The sequence below is a fragment of the Montipora foliosa genome, chromosome 6 (assembly GCF_036669935.1).
Source record: "Montipora foliosa isolate CH-2021 chromosome 6, ASM3666993v2, whole genome shotgun sequence".
Taxonomy (NCBI): Eukaryota; Metazoa; Cnidaria; class Anthozoa; order Scleractinia; family Acroporidae; genus Montipora; species Montipora foliosa.
The window spans coordinates 73604102-73620193 of NC_090874.1; the positions used below are offsets into that span (position 1 = coordinate 73604102).

At 37.6% G+C, this 16092-nt stretch overlaps 2 protein-coding genes across 2 annotated transcripts; both read right to left on the minus strand.

Annotated features, from left to right (window-relative positions):
• Window positions 1-1085: 1085 nt before the first annotated feature.
• On the minus strand, window positions 1086-3909 carry LOC138006317 (adenosine receptor A1-like). Its single transcript, XM_068852573.1, has one exon. The coding sequence runs from the start codon at window positions 3476-3478 to the stop codon at window positions 2456-2458; it is 1023 nt and encodes a 340-aa protein (XP_068708674.1). The 5' UTR covers window positions 3479-3909; the 3' UTR covers window positions 1086-2455.
• A 2926-nt stretch (window positions 3910-6835) lies between these two features.
• LOC138006320 (beta-4C adrenergic receptor-like) lies at window positions 6836-10726 on the minus strand. Its single transcript, XM_068852576.1, has one exon. It carries the CDS (start codon window positions 10619-10621, stop codon window positions 9635-9637), a length of 987 nt encoding a protein of 328 aa, XP_068708677.1. The 5' UTR covers window positions 10622-10726; the 3' UTR covers window positions 6836-9634.
• Window positions 10727-16092: the final 5366 nt, after the last annotated feature.

Genomic DNA, 16092 nt, shown 5'->3' on the forward strand with positions numbered 1-16092 from the left:
TTATGTGTAGAAAGTTCTCACTCCAAGAAAGCCGTTTCTTCAAGTTGTTTTTTTCCGGATTAAGGTGTTGAATGAGCAAGGACATTGCGAAATTCTTTCAACTTGCGTAGTTGAGAACGCGTAAAATCGTCATCCGTCGTTGTCGCATTGCCTGGTGACATTCTTCCGTTCTTCTCCCTTTTCATTTTTCTGCCAGAATGATCACGCGGGTAGTTCATTTAAATTTCTAAGCTTAGTCACGGTTTGTGAACTGAAACTGATCAAATTAATTACTTCAATCTTGGACAGAGTAAATGGAAAATTGACACCATCCCATCCCCCAAATTCAATGTTGGGAAAATGGCGCGTTGTGGCCTTCGCGCGGCTTCAAGAGTTATTGAGGAAGGGGTCATTTCTGATCCATTTTATTCTGTCCAAGATTGTTGCTATGACAAAACGAAGGAGGATAGAAATTATATGGTCTTTATTTTCTTAAAAAAAAAAAACATCAGTGGCTCCCTTGCCAACTGTTAGCGTAAAGGGATAAATACCATCTAAAGTTCAAACCCGTCCTGTTTTAAATCTTGAAGCGATTTAATTCTGTGCAAAAATGTAGACATTTTGGTTAGATCTTGTGTTTGCTTTACTGAATTGATTTCACAATTCATCCTGGCAATGACGTTTCCGATCAGATTAGAGACCTTACAGGAAGTTTTCAAATTGTGCTCCATAAATTGCGAAAATGCAAATTAATTGTTATGATGACGCAAGGGTAAGAGCCAAAAAGGTTCTTTTTATATTCATTTCTTTGAAGATAAAGGTATTTGTGTCCGTTATCAACTTACTATCACGAAGGAGAGAAATATTGAAATAAATATGGCGGAAATGGTGAATTTGTCCCCGTCACACCTGTCGCTAAGCTTGCAATGATCCAAAGAGCAAAAGTTTCCGATGAAATGGGATCTCGGGTGATAAAGCAGTTTTCAACCAGTAAAGGCGCGATAAAAAAATTTGTTCAAAACTTAGCTAGTCGTTCTGGTAATGCGCACTCGGTGGAGAATTAGGACGCACACATGATTTTGTTTTCAGTAACCAGGACACACAAGTCTCGCTGCTTTCCTTTTTACTTGAAAAAGTGATTTTTGTATTTTTGCAATAATTGCTTTACAATTTCTTCATTTTCTGCTAATTTTACTTTGAGTTCAATTAAAATCTGATGCCTGAAGCAGAGGAAGAACAATTTAATCATGATTACACACCTGCTTCGTTTTAAGTCAAATATTGCATAACTACGAAAGATTACGATAAAAGTATTTTTAGATTTAAGAAATAACAAAAATCGCACTACCACAGCCTTACTTTTACTTTTCTTTACTTCTTGGCGTTTATGTCAAACATTTCTCTTTCTGAGAATGATTTTTATTCCCTCAATTACACTGAGCGTGCAACAAGTATACCCTTAATAATATTTCCCGAACTGTTACGGGGTGCAGGGATGGCGCAGTGGTGAGAGCACTCGCCTCCCACCAATGTGGCTAGGGTTCCATTCTCAGACTCGGCGTCATATGTGGGTTGAGTTTGTTGGTTCTCTACTCTGCACCGAGAGGTTTTCTCCGGGTACTCCGGTTTCCCCTCTCCTCAAAAACCAAACATTTGATTTGATTTGCGTTAACTTGTTAATTTCAATTTACAGTGTCCCCGATTAGTGTTCTACGGCGCTAGAAGATTAGACACTTAAATAAAGTTCCTTTCCTTTTAACTGTGTTCTGTATGTGTTGCGTTGTTTCCAGGGGGTAAGACAGATTCTGTTGTATTTTCGTACCTGCCAATAAGGCAATGTGCACGAAATTAAAAATTGCGTTATCGTTCACTGCTATTATTCAAGAGGAAAGCTACCCTTTGGGGTAAAGAAGGCATCGTTACCTCCAAAACTCGCAAGAACTGAATTACTTTAAGGAGATAATGCTTGTCTTTGTTGTCTCTGCCTTTGTCGGTAAATGCTTTTCTCCTTTGCTCTTGTCTTCTCGACATTTTTTTCGACAGTAAAGAGCCTTTATATTCCAAATTGAGAATGACTAGGAACGCTGAATTCTTTCTACAATATCGATGATTGGAGGTCAAGGTTCGTTGTGGGTTCTTTTGAGTATGAACGTTTTCTCAGCATCTGTAGATCCAAGAATTCAGTTTCAGTTTCGCCACAGACACGCATCTTCTTCCCCTGTCTTGCTTATGCATGGTGTTTTTATTTTATCTTCTTGCAAGAGTGTTTTCAAGAGTGTTTTGGCACTAACTAACTAACTGACCGCACCCCGCACGCGTAAAAATCAATGGGGCATCTATTCGTTTGATCATTCTTTCGTGGTTTTGCAGAAGACAGCAAGAAATTGTACCAAGCTCTTTAATCCAGTGTGCTGCACGATTTTCCCTGATCACAGAACAAGGCAACTCATTTCCAAAGAAAGCCATCCTAAATTTATCATAATCTTGTGTTGCAGTTTTGTCTTCTTTTCCTAATGTCAACTATCTTTCTTCTTTGGAATGTCTTTTGGCAACAGTGCTTTCTCCAAAGATACTTAAACGTTGTTTGAAATTTCGAAAACCTCCAGGAATACAGCAAAGGGTTTAAAGAGGAATTCACGAAAAGAAGAAGGATCGCAACATGACGAGAAACCATCACCGCCCTGTAGTTTGCATGACAAGACAGGCAGAAAAGGAATATCAACTGTACAACTACCCAGGGAAAATAACAAATACAAAATGCCAAAATCACAGAGAATATAACCAAAAACACTTTCTTCTCTCTTTGATACAGTATTAGTTGATTGGATGGAGAGTTTTCTGCATCCTTCATTCTTTTCTTATAATAACTGACTAGGTTTGCAAGCGTCACAGCGTACACCAAGGAAATTCCCTCCGAGGAAAGAAAGATTGAAGTAGCTAAAATTAACAACGGTATCAGAAGCGAGCCCTCTCCTACGGTGAGACACAGGGCTGCACTAGAACAGCAAAGTATCCAAATTGCCGAAGAGCCGAGAAGTACTCGTTTTTTAGTAATTATTGTCCGGTATTTCAAGGGCTTAGCCAGAGCGAAGTACCTATCGATCGTCAACAAAAGTACATGATAAGCCGACACAATAACAAAGTAATGGCCAAAAATTGTAACTAGAAAAAGAGTATACCAAACTGTTTTCTGTTCAAAGAAAATAATCAACATTGCGAATGACGGAGCAAAAACCAAACCAACACAGAAGTCGGCAATCGCCATTTCAAGTAAAATATAAGTTGTTGGAGAAGATTTGAGAGTCTTAAGTGGATCTTTCACGACGGCTACGATGACAAGAGTATTTCCGAGAACAGTTGTTATCGATAAGGATATGTAACAAATACTTAAAATTGTGGCTTCAGCAAAGGATGTCTTTTCGCAACTTGATCTGATCTGTTCAGACATCATCTTTAAAGAAGCATTCCAGATTTCCATGTGACCGAGTAACACCGCCATTTCTCAGTTTTTTCGTTAGCAGATTAGAAGTGGATGTCTCCAATAAAAGCTATCTTTTCATTTCGGAGAAGTTTTAGATTTCTTTACCCTTCCGTGGCGCGGTTATTGTACGATGGCTTCAAAGGCACGCCCAATGGTAGATCAGTGTTATACAACGTAAACATTCGTCAGAATATAGAGGGACTGATTTCACTCTTCCAGGCTTTTCACGCAAGTTGGGATAAAATAAACTCTGACTGAGTTTCCTTTTCCTTTGTGAATTCTTTTGGTCTTAAAAAGATGACCAGTTATTTCTTAATCAAAAAGTCCCTTTGGTTTCTCAAATATATGTCCTCATCGAACAAATACATAAATATACTCATATTTTTCCGATTAAAAAACGCCCTGTCAAGATTCAGATTCAGCCAATCATGAGAGTCATTTTTCCATATTTATGCTTCCCTTTACATAAACGACATAAAAATCTCCGATAGGCTTTGCCAGATGATTGAAAAATAATCATGTTCAAATTCACCTGTTTTATCCACCTTATCTTTTTTTTCTCAATAAGAGATGGCAGTCTTTGTCTAAAATGCAAATGATACGCGATAGTTTTCTACAGTACACATTTGAAAAACAAACACGAACAACGGATGGTCAAGTTCTTTATTAAAAATCAGTAAGAGATAAAAAGCCTTTGTGTTATCATTAATCCCGTAAAGGCTAACAGAACTAGAAGGTTGAGAACTGGGCAAATAGCATCCACAGAGCAACCACTGACCTGGACTAGCTGTGGCAGTATGGGGGTTCATCAATAGAGCTTTGTAGAACATGTTCAAATTATTTTCCTTTGAGTGCGCTTATATTCTAAAATCAAATTGACACCGAAGGTCGAAGGGTATTTCAATTCAGGTCCTCCTCTGTTTACTAGGGTAATATTATTAAAAACAAACCAGCTGTTGATGGGTCAGTTGTTACAGCTGCGACGACACAGCTAATGAGTGCGACTACAAACCTGAGCATACGCACTTGAAAGAAAGCTCAAAGTACGCGTCCTCCAACGGATGGTCGCCATTAGCTACCTTCAGGCTTATTTCAAAGTTACAAAAGTTCTGTCCACAGAACTCCAAACCTCTCGTTTCTTTCGTACCGGCTTACAGTAATATAAGAGTTTCTTATCAAGTGGCTCAATGCTCGTTCTCAACCTCCAATTCGAAACCGAAGAGTTAATGGTCTCTATGTTTTCATAGACGCGCGCAAGAATTTTTTTCAATTTTCAAGCTCACCTCGCTCTTTCGTCCACATTTTCTTCGTCCAATCAGCCACTGTGAAAAAAATTCGCGGCAACATTCTTAGTGTCCATGCAGTACCATCTCTTCTTTCATCACTTTAGATTTAAAGATAACACTGGGCTTTCCTTGATGTTTTTGTCGTTTTCGTTTTGGATTTAAGCGAAAACCTAAAAATTAAACGAATCGAGGTCCAAGCTGTCATTGTTTGAAGCGCAGAAAAAAAAGGAAGCAAAAGGTATAGCGCCAGTGCAGATCCAGGCCTGCGTCAAATTTATTTACATTTTTCACTGAAAAGCCCCAGTGTCTTAATAAAGAAATTTATTTTTTCCAATGGTGACGTGACTCAACGATACTCGGAAAAAATCCGAGTAGCACTTAGTCAATATCGAAAAAATACATCTCTAAATATATATTCTAAACGCATTACCGACAATACAGTCACTGGCTTCTTAGTTTCCGGTGAGAACAATGAAATTCTCCGATTTTTAGTTGGTTGTTTTGGTTTAAGTTATCCGTTCAAATCCTAAACTTTTGAGCAGCACTGGCGACCTTGCGGTAAAAAAAAGATCGAAGATTTACTGATGAATACCTTACCACCTTCAATTGTGTTTTCATTGGGCAGCGTTCTCTGAAGAACAAGTCAGGATACGATAGGTGTTACCCTTACGCAAATAAGGGGCAGGGCGTTCAGCAATTAAAACCGACGATTTCTTCAGAGAGAATGACAATATCATTAGCAAACGCCAGTATTCGATTTTTAGCCATATCAGCGGGTATTTCGAGTAACAATGACCGCGTATAAATGACCGGACTAGCGAAAGAGGAATGGAGAAGCTAAGAGAATGCGTGAAAGTAAGTAAGTAAGTAAGTAACTTTATTTAAACATGGAGAATCATCAGTTAAGCTTAAAAAAAGTAAAAAAAAAAAACGCTTTACAACTGTTTTACATGATTGCCGCGTGGGAATCCGATAGGTCAGATACTTGCTTGATTGTGCGTTTGAACTGCCCAATAGAGTCAGCATTTCTTAAGTATTGGGGCAAATTGTTCCACAAACAGGTCCCGCTATAACAGAAACTTCGTTTCAAATAATTAGTATTTGGCTTGGGTAGAGTAAGTTTACTTTCTAAGTTTCTCAAGTTATATTCAGCATCTCGTTGACTGAAAAGGCGTTGAAGGTATTCCGGGGCAAGATCGTGAATTGTTTTATACATAATAAGTGCTTTCTGTTTTTTACGTCGGAGAGAAAGCTTCTCCCACTTAAGAGTATCGAGAAGGAGGTTGGAGCTCGTATCAAAGGGTAATTTAGTAATTACCCTAGCTGCGCGGTTTTGTAATTTTTGCAGCTTATCCCTTGACTGGCCACTTAAGCGGTCCTAGACAGGACTGCAATAATCAAAATGAGGTAATATTAAAGCGTTATAAATTTGAAGCGCAGCATTAACTGAGATAAAGTGCCGTATTCGTTTTAAGGCTCCTATAGCTGAGGAAACTTTCCTGCATATTTCGTCTACATGATTTGACCAAGAAAGCCGATCATCAATGCTAAGACCGAGGGATTTAGTGCGATCTACTCTCTTGATCATTTCGTCATCAATTCGTATATCAACCTCGTCACATTGAGTGTTTAATCTCTGCCTAGATCCAATTATCATTAACTCGGTCTTAGCCACATTTAAACTCAACCTGTTGGCTCTCAGCCAGCAGTTAAGGTTACTGAGTTCAGGAGTTAATGCTAGTTTAAGCTCTGTTAAAGTTTTTGCAGTTAGGGTTATATTGGTATCGTCAGCGAACATTCTCGGGGAAGCCTCAAGGAGGCAGTTAGGAAGATCGTTAATGTACATCAAAAATAGCAAGGGACCTAATATGCTGCCTTGCGGAACCCCACAAGTAATAGTGCGAGGAGTTGACAGTCTTCCATTAACGTTACATCTTTGGGTCCGATTGCTTAGGTACGATTGAAACCAAGTGATAGTTTCCTGGTCGGCCCCAAAGTATGACATCTTGCGTCAAATGATTTCATGGTCGATAGTGTCGAATGCCTTTTTAAGGTCAATGAACTGACGACGCCATTCAGGAAGCCATTGTCGATGTTAACAGACCAGCTATTTGTCGCCTCAAGCAAAGCTGTAATGGTACTGTGTAAGGAACGGAACCCTGACTGGCAGCAGTTTTGACAGCACTTTAACTTGACAGCAGTTTATCATCATTTAGGTAATGGTAAAGTTGGTCATAGAGAAGTTTTTCAAGCACTTTCGAGACTACTGGGATAACGGAGATGGGGCAATAGTTATTTATGTCTGATTTTGAGCCTTTTTTAAAGATCCGTGTCACCCTAGCCAATTTCCATTCAGTTGGATAGATTCCCGTGAGGATTGATTTCGTAAATGCGTCTGTTAGTGAGGGTGCAACAATACTAGCTGCCATTTTTAATAACTTACTAGGGATCTTGTCAAGGGCAGTGGCTTTCTTTTCATCGATTTTTTTCAGCAGGTTTAGAACAATGTCGATACTCGGGGATTTTAGAGGAAACGAATTATCAGAGGGCGACAAGAATGATTCAGCGTCAACTTCTCCAACCGGAATATCACGAGCTAGCATTTTCGCAATGTTAGTGAAGTGCACATTGAAAGCTTCCGCCATATCATCGGCGTTATTTATAGTTCTATGATTAGCTTGGATTTCCTAAATATTGGACGACTTACAACTTCTCCGTGAGCTAAGCTCGTTAATAAGATCCCAAGTTTTACGTGGATTGCCTAAGCTAGTTTCCAAGTTTTCAGAAAAATATCGTTTTTTAGCAAGTTTAGTTGCATTATTCACCTGGTTCCTAGCCCGAAAGAGAGAAAGAGTTTCTTTGGGCGTCGTAAACCCACACCAACCGCCACTTCCCGGAAATTGCATACCTTCAAAGGAAGCTAATGTTACTGAGTTTTCTTGAGAGACAAAGTACATTTTAAGTCCGGGGTAATCATCCTTTCTTCTGGCTAAGTTCATAACTGTGCGTGTCTGCAGTTTAAGATAGGTTCAGTATATAGCTGTGCTCCTTGAGTGGATGCACTCTGATGCATGGCCAATATATCGTATTTGAATATTTCCATCGTTCTATCAAACTTTTGAAAAAGGCGTACTGATTGATAGAAGGGTCACAAAAGACTTGAAAGGGGGTATTTGAGGCTTTATAAAAAGGAAAGCTGTCATTAGTTTTAAAGGGTAACCTTGATGAGATCAGTAATTCCTTAGGGATCGGATTTTAGCTAAAATTATTGGCCTCCCCCTTGAGTCAATCACTGAGGACGCACCTGTTCCGCAAAATAGCTACAAATATGGGCTAGTACTTCGTGTCAAGCCAACTTCATTTGCATTTAGATTAACATTTAGAATATCTATGGCTTCAATATGAATACAAGCGTTTTATGTAAACTCAGTTTAATTGCTCGGCAGGAATTAATTCTGGAGCTTTCTTACACCACCTTTGTCAACTTGCAACAATAACTGCGGCAAACAATTACTGTAGATATCTAGAGGATATTACACGGTGGCGAGAAGATATGAAGTTTATGTTCGAGTGGCAAGAATGCGCTCCGACTCGTGAGATTTTTTTTAACGAGAACGTCATCTCAAATACAAATTCGCGTTATTGTAGTCACTTCGTGACTCAGTATTTCAACCTTTTTAATAGGAAAAGGATGTGGTAATTCCTCATAAATGACATTGGTCGAACGGCGCTTAATTAATCTAGGGGGGGCGGAAAATGAAAATTTATCCTCGAGTGCTGACGTTCTTCATAAAACCTCAAATTTGGCCGTTTCACATTGTTGTTTTGCAAAGAAATGGAAAAAAGTGAAAAACCTCGTGTACAGGGTGTGCTAAGCTATTGTTTTTGTGCATCAAATAAAATATTCAACTCTGTGACGTTTTCAATGCCGTCGCCGTTGTCGTTGCTTAAGTTCCCTATTGTTCTTGCCGCGAGAACGTAATTTCCATATTTTCGAGCTAACGTGCAATTTTCTTTTTATGTTACAGTGTATGGATAATAAATATACATGGTAGATATTAAAAAGCAGGCTTAAATATAAGCACTGGGTATTAATTATCACAAACAAAAATACCCGTCTTGTCTTGTCGCAACTTTCGAGAAATTCCTTGAAAATTTTTCGATCATACAGCGTTTTCTTTTTGTTGTTTTCGTTCTCTTGTTGTACGGGTAATGTATTTACATCTTCGTCGCTAACCACAACAAATCATGCAGCGCTCATTAATTATTCCAAACAACGAACAAACCAAGTTCATTCATTAAAGATGAAAAGGCGGGAATAGTGACGTCGTTGCTCAATAGGGAACTTAAAAGCAACGACAACGGCGACGGAAACGAGGAACTACTTCACCCCTGTCATACTAAAAAGGTCGAAACAGCCTCGAAGTTATTACGATAACGCGAATTTGTATTTTGAGATGACGTTCTCGCTGCCGTTGCAGTCGTCTTTGCTTATAAGTTCCCTAATATGACCACTCTTATATGCCACTCGGCTCCCGGATGTCCAGTAGTGGCCGTGTTGATTCTAGACGATTGTATTAGTTCTCGATAAAACACTCCCGTCCATACAAGATCACATGAACACGCGCGACAAAACGTTAAAAAAGACCAATAGGTTAGAGGCATCTGAGCGCGTAGTTAATTTTTGCCATGCTAATGTCTGCAAAGCAATCCTATCTCAATCATACTTTGTCTCCTCCATTCTTTGTAAAACAGACAAGTTTGTGTAATTATTCAGACTACATTACTTTTATCACAATTTGTGATAGCTCTGATGAGGCCTCGGAACCGCGGTGATGAGAAAGGCCTTCAGTTAAGGCTTGAACATACGGTCGACTCGAAACCTTGTTCAAAGTTTTCCCACTTGAACTTTAACTTGACCATTTAAACGTGTTCCTCTGTTCTTCCATAAATGTCTTATTGTCTTTTTATAATTGGGAAATCGCCACGCGCACAGTATTGGGTTCAAAGCCGAGTTTGCGTAAGTTAAACTGCCTGAAAATCCGAAGGAGATCATCAGCCAAGACAAATTTGGATGGCATGGTTTACATAAATAAATAAGTATTTGAACTATAAACCACGGCATGTAACAGAGAAGAAATGCGCTGACTATTATAATGATTCCTTTTAAAAGTTCCTTTTCTCTTTGCAAAATAATAAAGTAGCTGTTTTCTTGATGTCTTTTTACTCGGCTTTCCTTGGAACATCTGCGAAAACGGACCAAGATTACAACGTTCATGATAAACATGCTAAACAGGATGAAGAGAAGTTGCACATTGTAGACAACACCTATTATGGCAAAATAGTCGCGTAGCACCATAAACGAGCAACCGAATGCCAGAAAATAGACCCAGCAAAGACAGCTTGCCACAAGCACTCGCTTGTTCGTTACTTTCCATAAGTACTGAAATGGTCTCAGAACTGACAAAACGCGAGCCACTGTCAACAAGAACATGTGCCCGAAGCTGACATTCACTGAAATGACGTTGATGGCGAAAATTACGGAAAGATCAAGTGGGCTTTCTCCTTTCGCAAAAATTTCCCAGCCCCAGTAGGCGGAAATAGGGCAGATTACCACACCAACTAAGAGATTGGCTAGCACCATAGAGAGAAGAAGGAAGGTGGACGGTGAGGAACGAAGTTTTTTCAAAGGATCTTTCCAAACTGCTAACAGGACCAGTATGTTTGCAAAGACGATTATCGGCGACATAACAATAGAAAGAATAGAACTTGTAATCGACAATGGCTTCACATTTTCCAGGTTTAGCCATGCTTCTTGTAAGACTTTCTCGCTAGTTATGTTCCAAAAGTTGAAGTGACCAACAACAGCGGCCATTTCAGTCCATCAGCTGCTCATGCAATCGACACAAAGATGGTTCAAAGACTGTTTGAAGCCAACGCCAATTTGGCTGCCACACGTACGTATGGCAAAGTCATCTGCTGGGCATTTTCCGGTTTTCTGCGTACACTTTGTGATCCATGTCATTACTAATATTGGACCACTTCCTGTTCTCAGGGCGCCTTTGAAGAAAAGCACCCAAATATATACTCTTTCAAATATAAAGCTCTTCTGTTAAGTCATTTCATCAACTACTGACAACCAGTACTATTCCAATAACAGTGGGATCCAACTGGATAGCAAGTTATTTGTAACAACATAAGCAACAAACCTATGAACGACATGATTTATGTAATGAATCATTTATTGAACTGCGGATGTGGAATCAAGAGAGGCTATGATCCGCGCAGTTATGAACGCAATTTTTAGCAATTCCGTAGAGAAGCCTGAAAATTCAGGACTTCAACTGGGTGTAAACCCGTGGCTACGACGCTCTAACCAACTGAACTATGAAGCCATTGACCTTGGGAGCTGGTCATTTGTGGGTTCTAATGTTTCCGTGAGGAATGAATCAACGATGAAATGATATATGAAATGAATCATATATTGAACTGCGGATGTGAAATCAAGTGAAGCTATGATCCTCGCAGTTATGAACGCAAGTTTTAGCAACTGCGTACAGAAGCCTGAAAATTGCGTTCATAACTGCGAGGATCATGGCTTCACTTGACAACAACTTATATCGGCACCTTTGAAAGCACATATTTGTGGTTCAATTATTTGTTACTAGCCTTTGAAGTTATTGTCTTGAACCTCTTTTCTTGAGAGAAAAGTTTGAATTGCACAAACCGGCGAGTTTAGAGGACCTTTTGTTGTTTTCGAGACGGGAAGTTTCTACAAGATCCGGATCACTAAACGGGGAAAAAGTACTTGACTTTACTAATAAAAGCTATGACAGAACGCTTGCTATTGTTGAGTGTTTCGGTGTGGTATTGCTCATAATCCAAATTACGAACAATATAATGTAATATGGTACTTTCCCTCAGTGATTATAGGTGAATATTCACCGATAATCACTGAGCCTGAGGCGAATAATTGTTTTAGTATAAGTACACAGGTGATAGTAGTATAGGAGTTGGGGGTACGAGCACATTTTTTGCAAAAATGTTCTCATACCAACCCAACTCCATACTACTTTCCATTTAATGGCTACCAATTATTGATCTCGTATTTATGATCTCATATTTTTGAAAATCTATGTTATTTAAAATGCGTGACTTTCTTAGAAAAATCACAAAGCATGACATTCTCGGAAATAAAGAAAGGGGGTTTCCCCGTGATTTTAACCAATCAAAAATGTACCCATAAATTTATTTTCTGATATTTTTTCTGATAAAAGTACAGATCTGATAAATTTTCTGATGCATGAAGTTTGTTTAAATATTTGTATAATCACCATAGCGTGACATTTTAGTAAACTTTATGAGTAAACTTTATCATTCAGATTGTTTTGATGTGTTGATTTTATAGTGACCGTATGCATAACTTGTCACACCATTATTGTGAATGTACCGCTTGTCATCGAAGCAAGATAATGACACTTTATTAAGCTCATAGCTTCCAAGTTGATGTAAGTTGCTTCTAATCGTTTTCATGGTGTGATGCATTTGCTTGTTATTAAACAGTACGTTTTTATAATTTTCATGAGTTATGTTCTTTTTGATGATATTCTTCTTGATTCCCTTAGGTTTTGCCAAAACCCCTCCACTCCCCCCACCCACTCGGTAGTTATATCGCTCTCCCCAGTTCGCGCTCGCTTTTTAAAAACAAAGATGGCGAAAGTTTGTGCTCGATCCCGACGATCAAACGGAAAAATAGGGGACTGTGAACAGTCTATGATTCCCTTTGCTGTCTTTCCGCCTTTGTCATTGTCTTTTATGTATGAATACATTTTGGATCTTAATCCAACGAATTCGGTTATTGGTATACCTGCTGCCTCATCTTTGAATTTACCGATCACTTTTTTATTTGTTGTGTTGAAATATTGTCAATCTTGTGGATAATCACTGTTGTCGAATTTGTCTTTATCATTCCAAAAGTCTTGGTACACATCACTGGTTTCAATTTCATAGGTCAAGCTGTCTGTGTCTGTGAATAATAATTTCGCTTTGCTGCCGTATTTTTGTTTGATATAATTGTAGTGGAAATGATACATTAATGTCTTGCTTAGATCTAAGATACACATACCCACATATGCCGGTCTGTTAAGGGTTAGTGTTTCCTTAATCTTATGAACAGCTACTAAATTTTCATTAAAGATCTTGCTACTAACATATGTTGGTTTAGCAGCCATTTTTAATAGTTTGTTTTCATCAGTTACTAATCTTACATCTACTCGCTTTCTGATATTTTCCATTGTTTTTCCAAATACACTGTTATTCATAAGCTTGAAGAAGTCTTTCTCAACAGCATTTTTGGCATTGGTTCTCTTCTGTGTGTTGAAATCAATGTATTCTTTTAACCATGGTGACTGATTGAACTCCAACACTCGATGGACTTTAGTAATTTTTAAACCAAGATCTGTGTATGATTGAAGGTTTCTGTAATGAAGAATGTACTTTTCTTTATTGCTTAATGTTGGCATTAATTTATGAACTAAACCAGTTGATACATTAAATTTATCAGCTATTTCTTGACAATAATTAGAAAGCATGTCTTTGTTGACTTTAACCTTTTCCGGTGCTAGTGGGTAGTCATTATGCAAATCATGTTGTTCTTTCGGATATGTTAGGTCTACTTCTAGTATCAAACCTTTAGTGCTGTCTTCTCTGTACCTAGCTAAGTCTATATTGTCTATCTGTTTTTCTGTCATCCATTTGAAACCACCAGTTGGAAGGTATTGGCTCATTGCCCAACCATACAGATTGTTAGCATCAAGATACATTATATACTTTGAGGGCGCCTTTTCATCATATGTTTTCATGTATTTATTATTCGACTTTCCGTATCGGTTGGCTATGTAACTGATACCTCCACGCATGCCTGTTTCAATGAATTGAAACATATCAATATCAGTCATAAGCTCTAATTTAATGTCAGTCATCTTTAACATAGCATCCCATAAAAGCCCTGGAGACGTGAAATAATGACAGGGGTCTAGTTTATAGTATTGCAGACAGGTCTTTCGAAAGTTTTCGAATACATCAGCTAACAGAAGTATGTCGGATTTGAGATATAAGTCATGGTACTCACCCATATTTTTCAGATTAAAAGTGTCCTATACATTTTGAGCATGTTTGTATAGATCATCTGTTATATGCGCATCATTTAAGATACTGTAAAATTCTTCTTTTGGTGGTAGCTTTTCATTGAATTTATCAAAGCTATCCATGAAGTCGTATGGATATACTCCTTTTTGAGACATTAAATCAAGCTCTTTACCTTTGAATTTTTGAGAAGTGTATATTAATGCTTCTTTTGGTAGGTTGCTCACCAGTTTATCAAGACTTGAGCTCATAAATTGAAAACTATCAATAAAGGTCAGATGATTACCAAGCATGAAAGCCATATACTTTTCCATGTTGTTTGGTATGGCATTGATATTCATTTGACACTTTTCACCTTTCTTATTTGTATATTTATGCTCTTTGACTATTTCACCGATCTCTTGCATTATAAAATGACTGTCATACCCACGGAGATTGTGAAATATAACTGGTATTTTATCAGTTATTCTAAAGTTAAGATTACAATCTTGATGAGCGGATCCTCTGTACTGACCAGTCACATGGCAGTGATCTCTTACTCTTACATCAGTTTTATTGTATTCTTTCTCACATATATGGCATTTATCAGCTTTTTGGAATTTTTCTTCATCATCTTTAGTCATTCTCAATGGTTTATTGAAATATTTTTCTATAATCTTCTTGCAATATTTGACTTCATCCAGCATAGCTTCCATGAATTTGTAAACAGCTTTTTCACCTTTATAAATTTGTACTGGTTTTGTGTATTTATCATCATAACAACACACAACCTTATATCCATAACCACAGTCTGTATGCTTCTGATAAGCTTCAGTAAATGATTTGTCATCATTGGGTTGACATCCATGTATTTTTTCAGTTATGGCTTCGAAGTCTGCATATATTACAAATGGAACTGGTAGTTGTTTATGGAAATTATTGAATTTTAGTATGTTATCATCTTTTGTTGGCATTTTAATCGCTTGTGTGCCATTCACTTGGATACAGTTTTCTTATGATCAGTCAATACTCTTTCAGAACTGAAACACTGAAGGCAATGCATGCAAAAATGTTTCCTCTCTTTGTGCTTTGTTTGATTGTACATAAACTTGTTGAAATCTTTGATTAATACATAGTGCTTGTTTTCATTTTCTGTTATAAGAAGCAGATTCATACAATCTTCATACTTTTCTTTTGATACATAAATGGGATATTTTTGTTTTTCTTCATAACCAAATACATTGATGTTGATCTCATTATGTTTTTCTATTTTATTGTACTGCTTTGTGGTTACTGGGAATTCAATTCCTGAATGATTTAAGTTTTCAATGAATGCTTTATCTGATTTTTTTATTCTTTGAGGATTTCTGTCTTGAGGATTAAGATGTCGAATATGACACCATCTAAAACATTCATTGTCACTGTTTTTATGTTTATTAAACTTTGAGAACTGTTTCTGAGTTCATGTGGTAGTTGAATGTATGATGATCCTTTCATTGGTTCGTATTTTACCACATTAAGATGATGATTATCAACAGATTGAACAGTCCAACCAGATCCTTCTGAAATCCATACAGCTATTTTATTTAAGATTTCTTGTTTTGATAAAGATAAAGCTAGTTCAATTTGTGTGTCATTTGTTATTGTTTGGGGTTGACTGTTGAAATAAGCTGTTTTAATGACTCTTTCTTCATGACCTGTTTCCTTTTCAAATGTCACCCTCAGTGTTTCAACAAACTTGAGCCCTTTCATTGATATTAATATGTTTTCAATATGGTTAGCAACAGCCTTTCTTGTATTTTGCAGTTGCATAAGTGGGTTTTTTTTGTTTTTGATATTTATCTCAAAAGACTTTGTGTAACCTTTTAATGCTTTCGCTGTTTGCTCAATCTTAGTTCTAGGTGCTGGAACTGGTTTTTTAGTTCTAGGCGCTGGAACTGGCCTGTTTAATTGTTCTATTTCTTGTAACCATTCAGAAGGAGGAGCTGGCAGTCTCTGTCTCTCAAAATAGTCAACAAGTTCTTTTACACTTTTTCTTGGCGTAACAGCTGGCTTTTTGATTCTTGGTGCTGCAATTGACACTGGTTTAGTATCATCTACTATAATGATTTCAGGCTTTTTCTTCTCTTGCTTTAGCAGCAATTTGATAAGTTCCGATATACTGAGTTTTTTCAGATCACTCTTGTTCATACTGTTGTGTGATATAATATTTCTCATTCTATA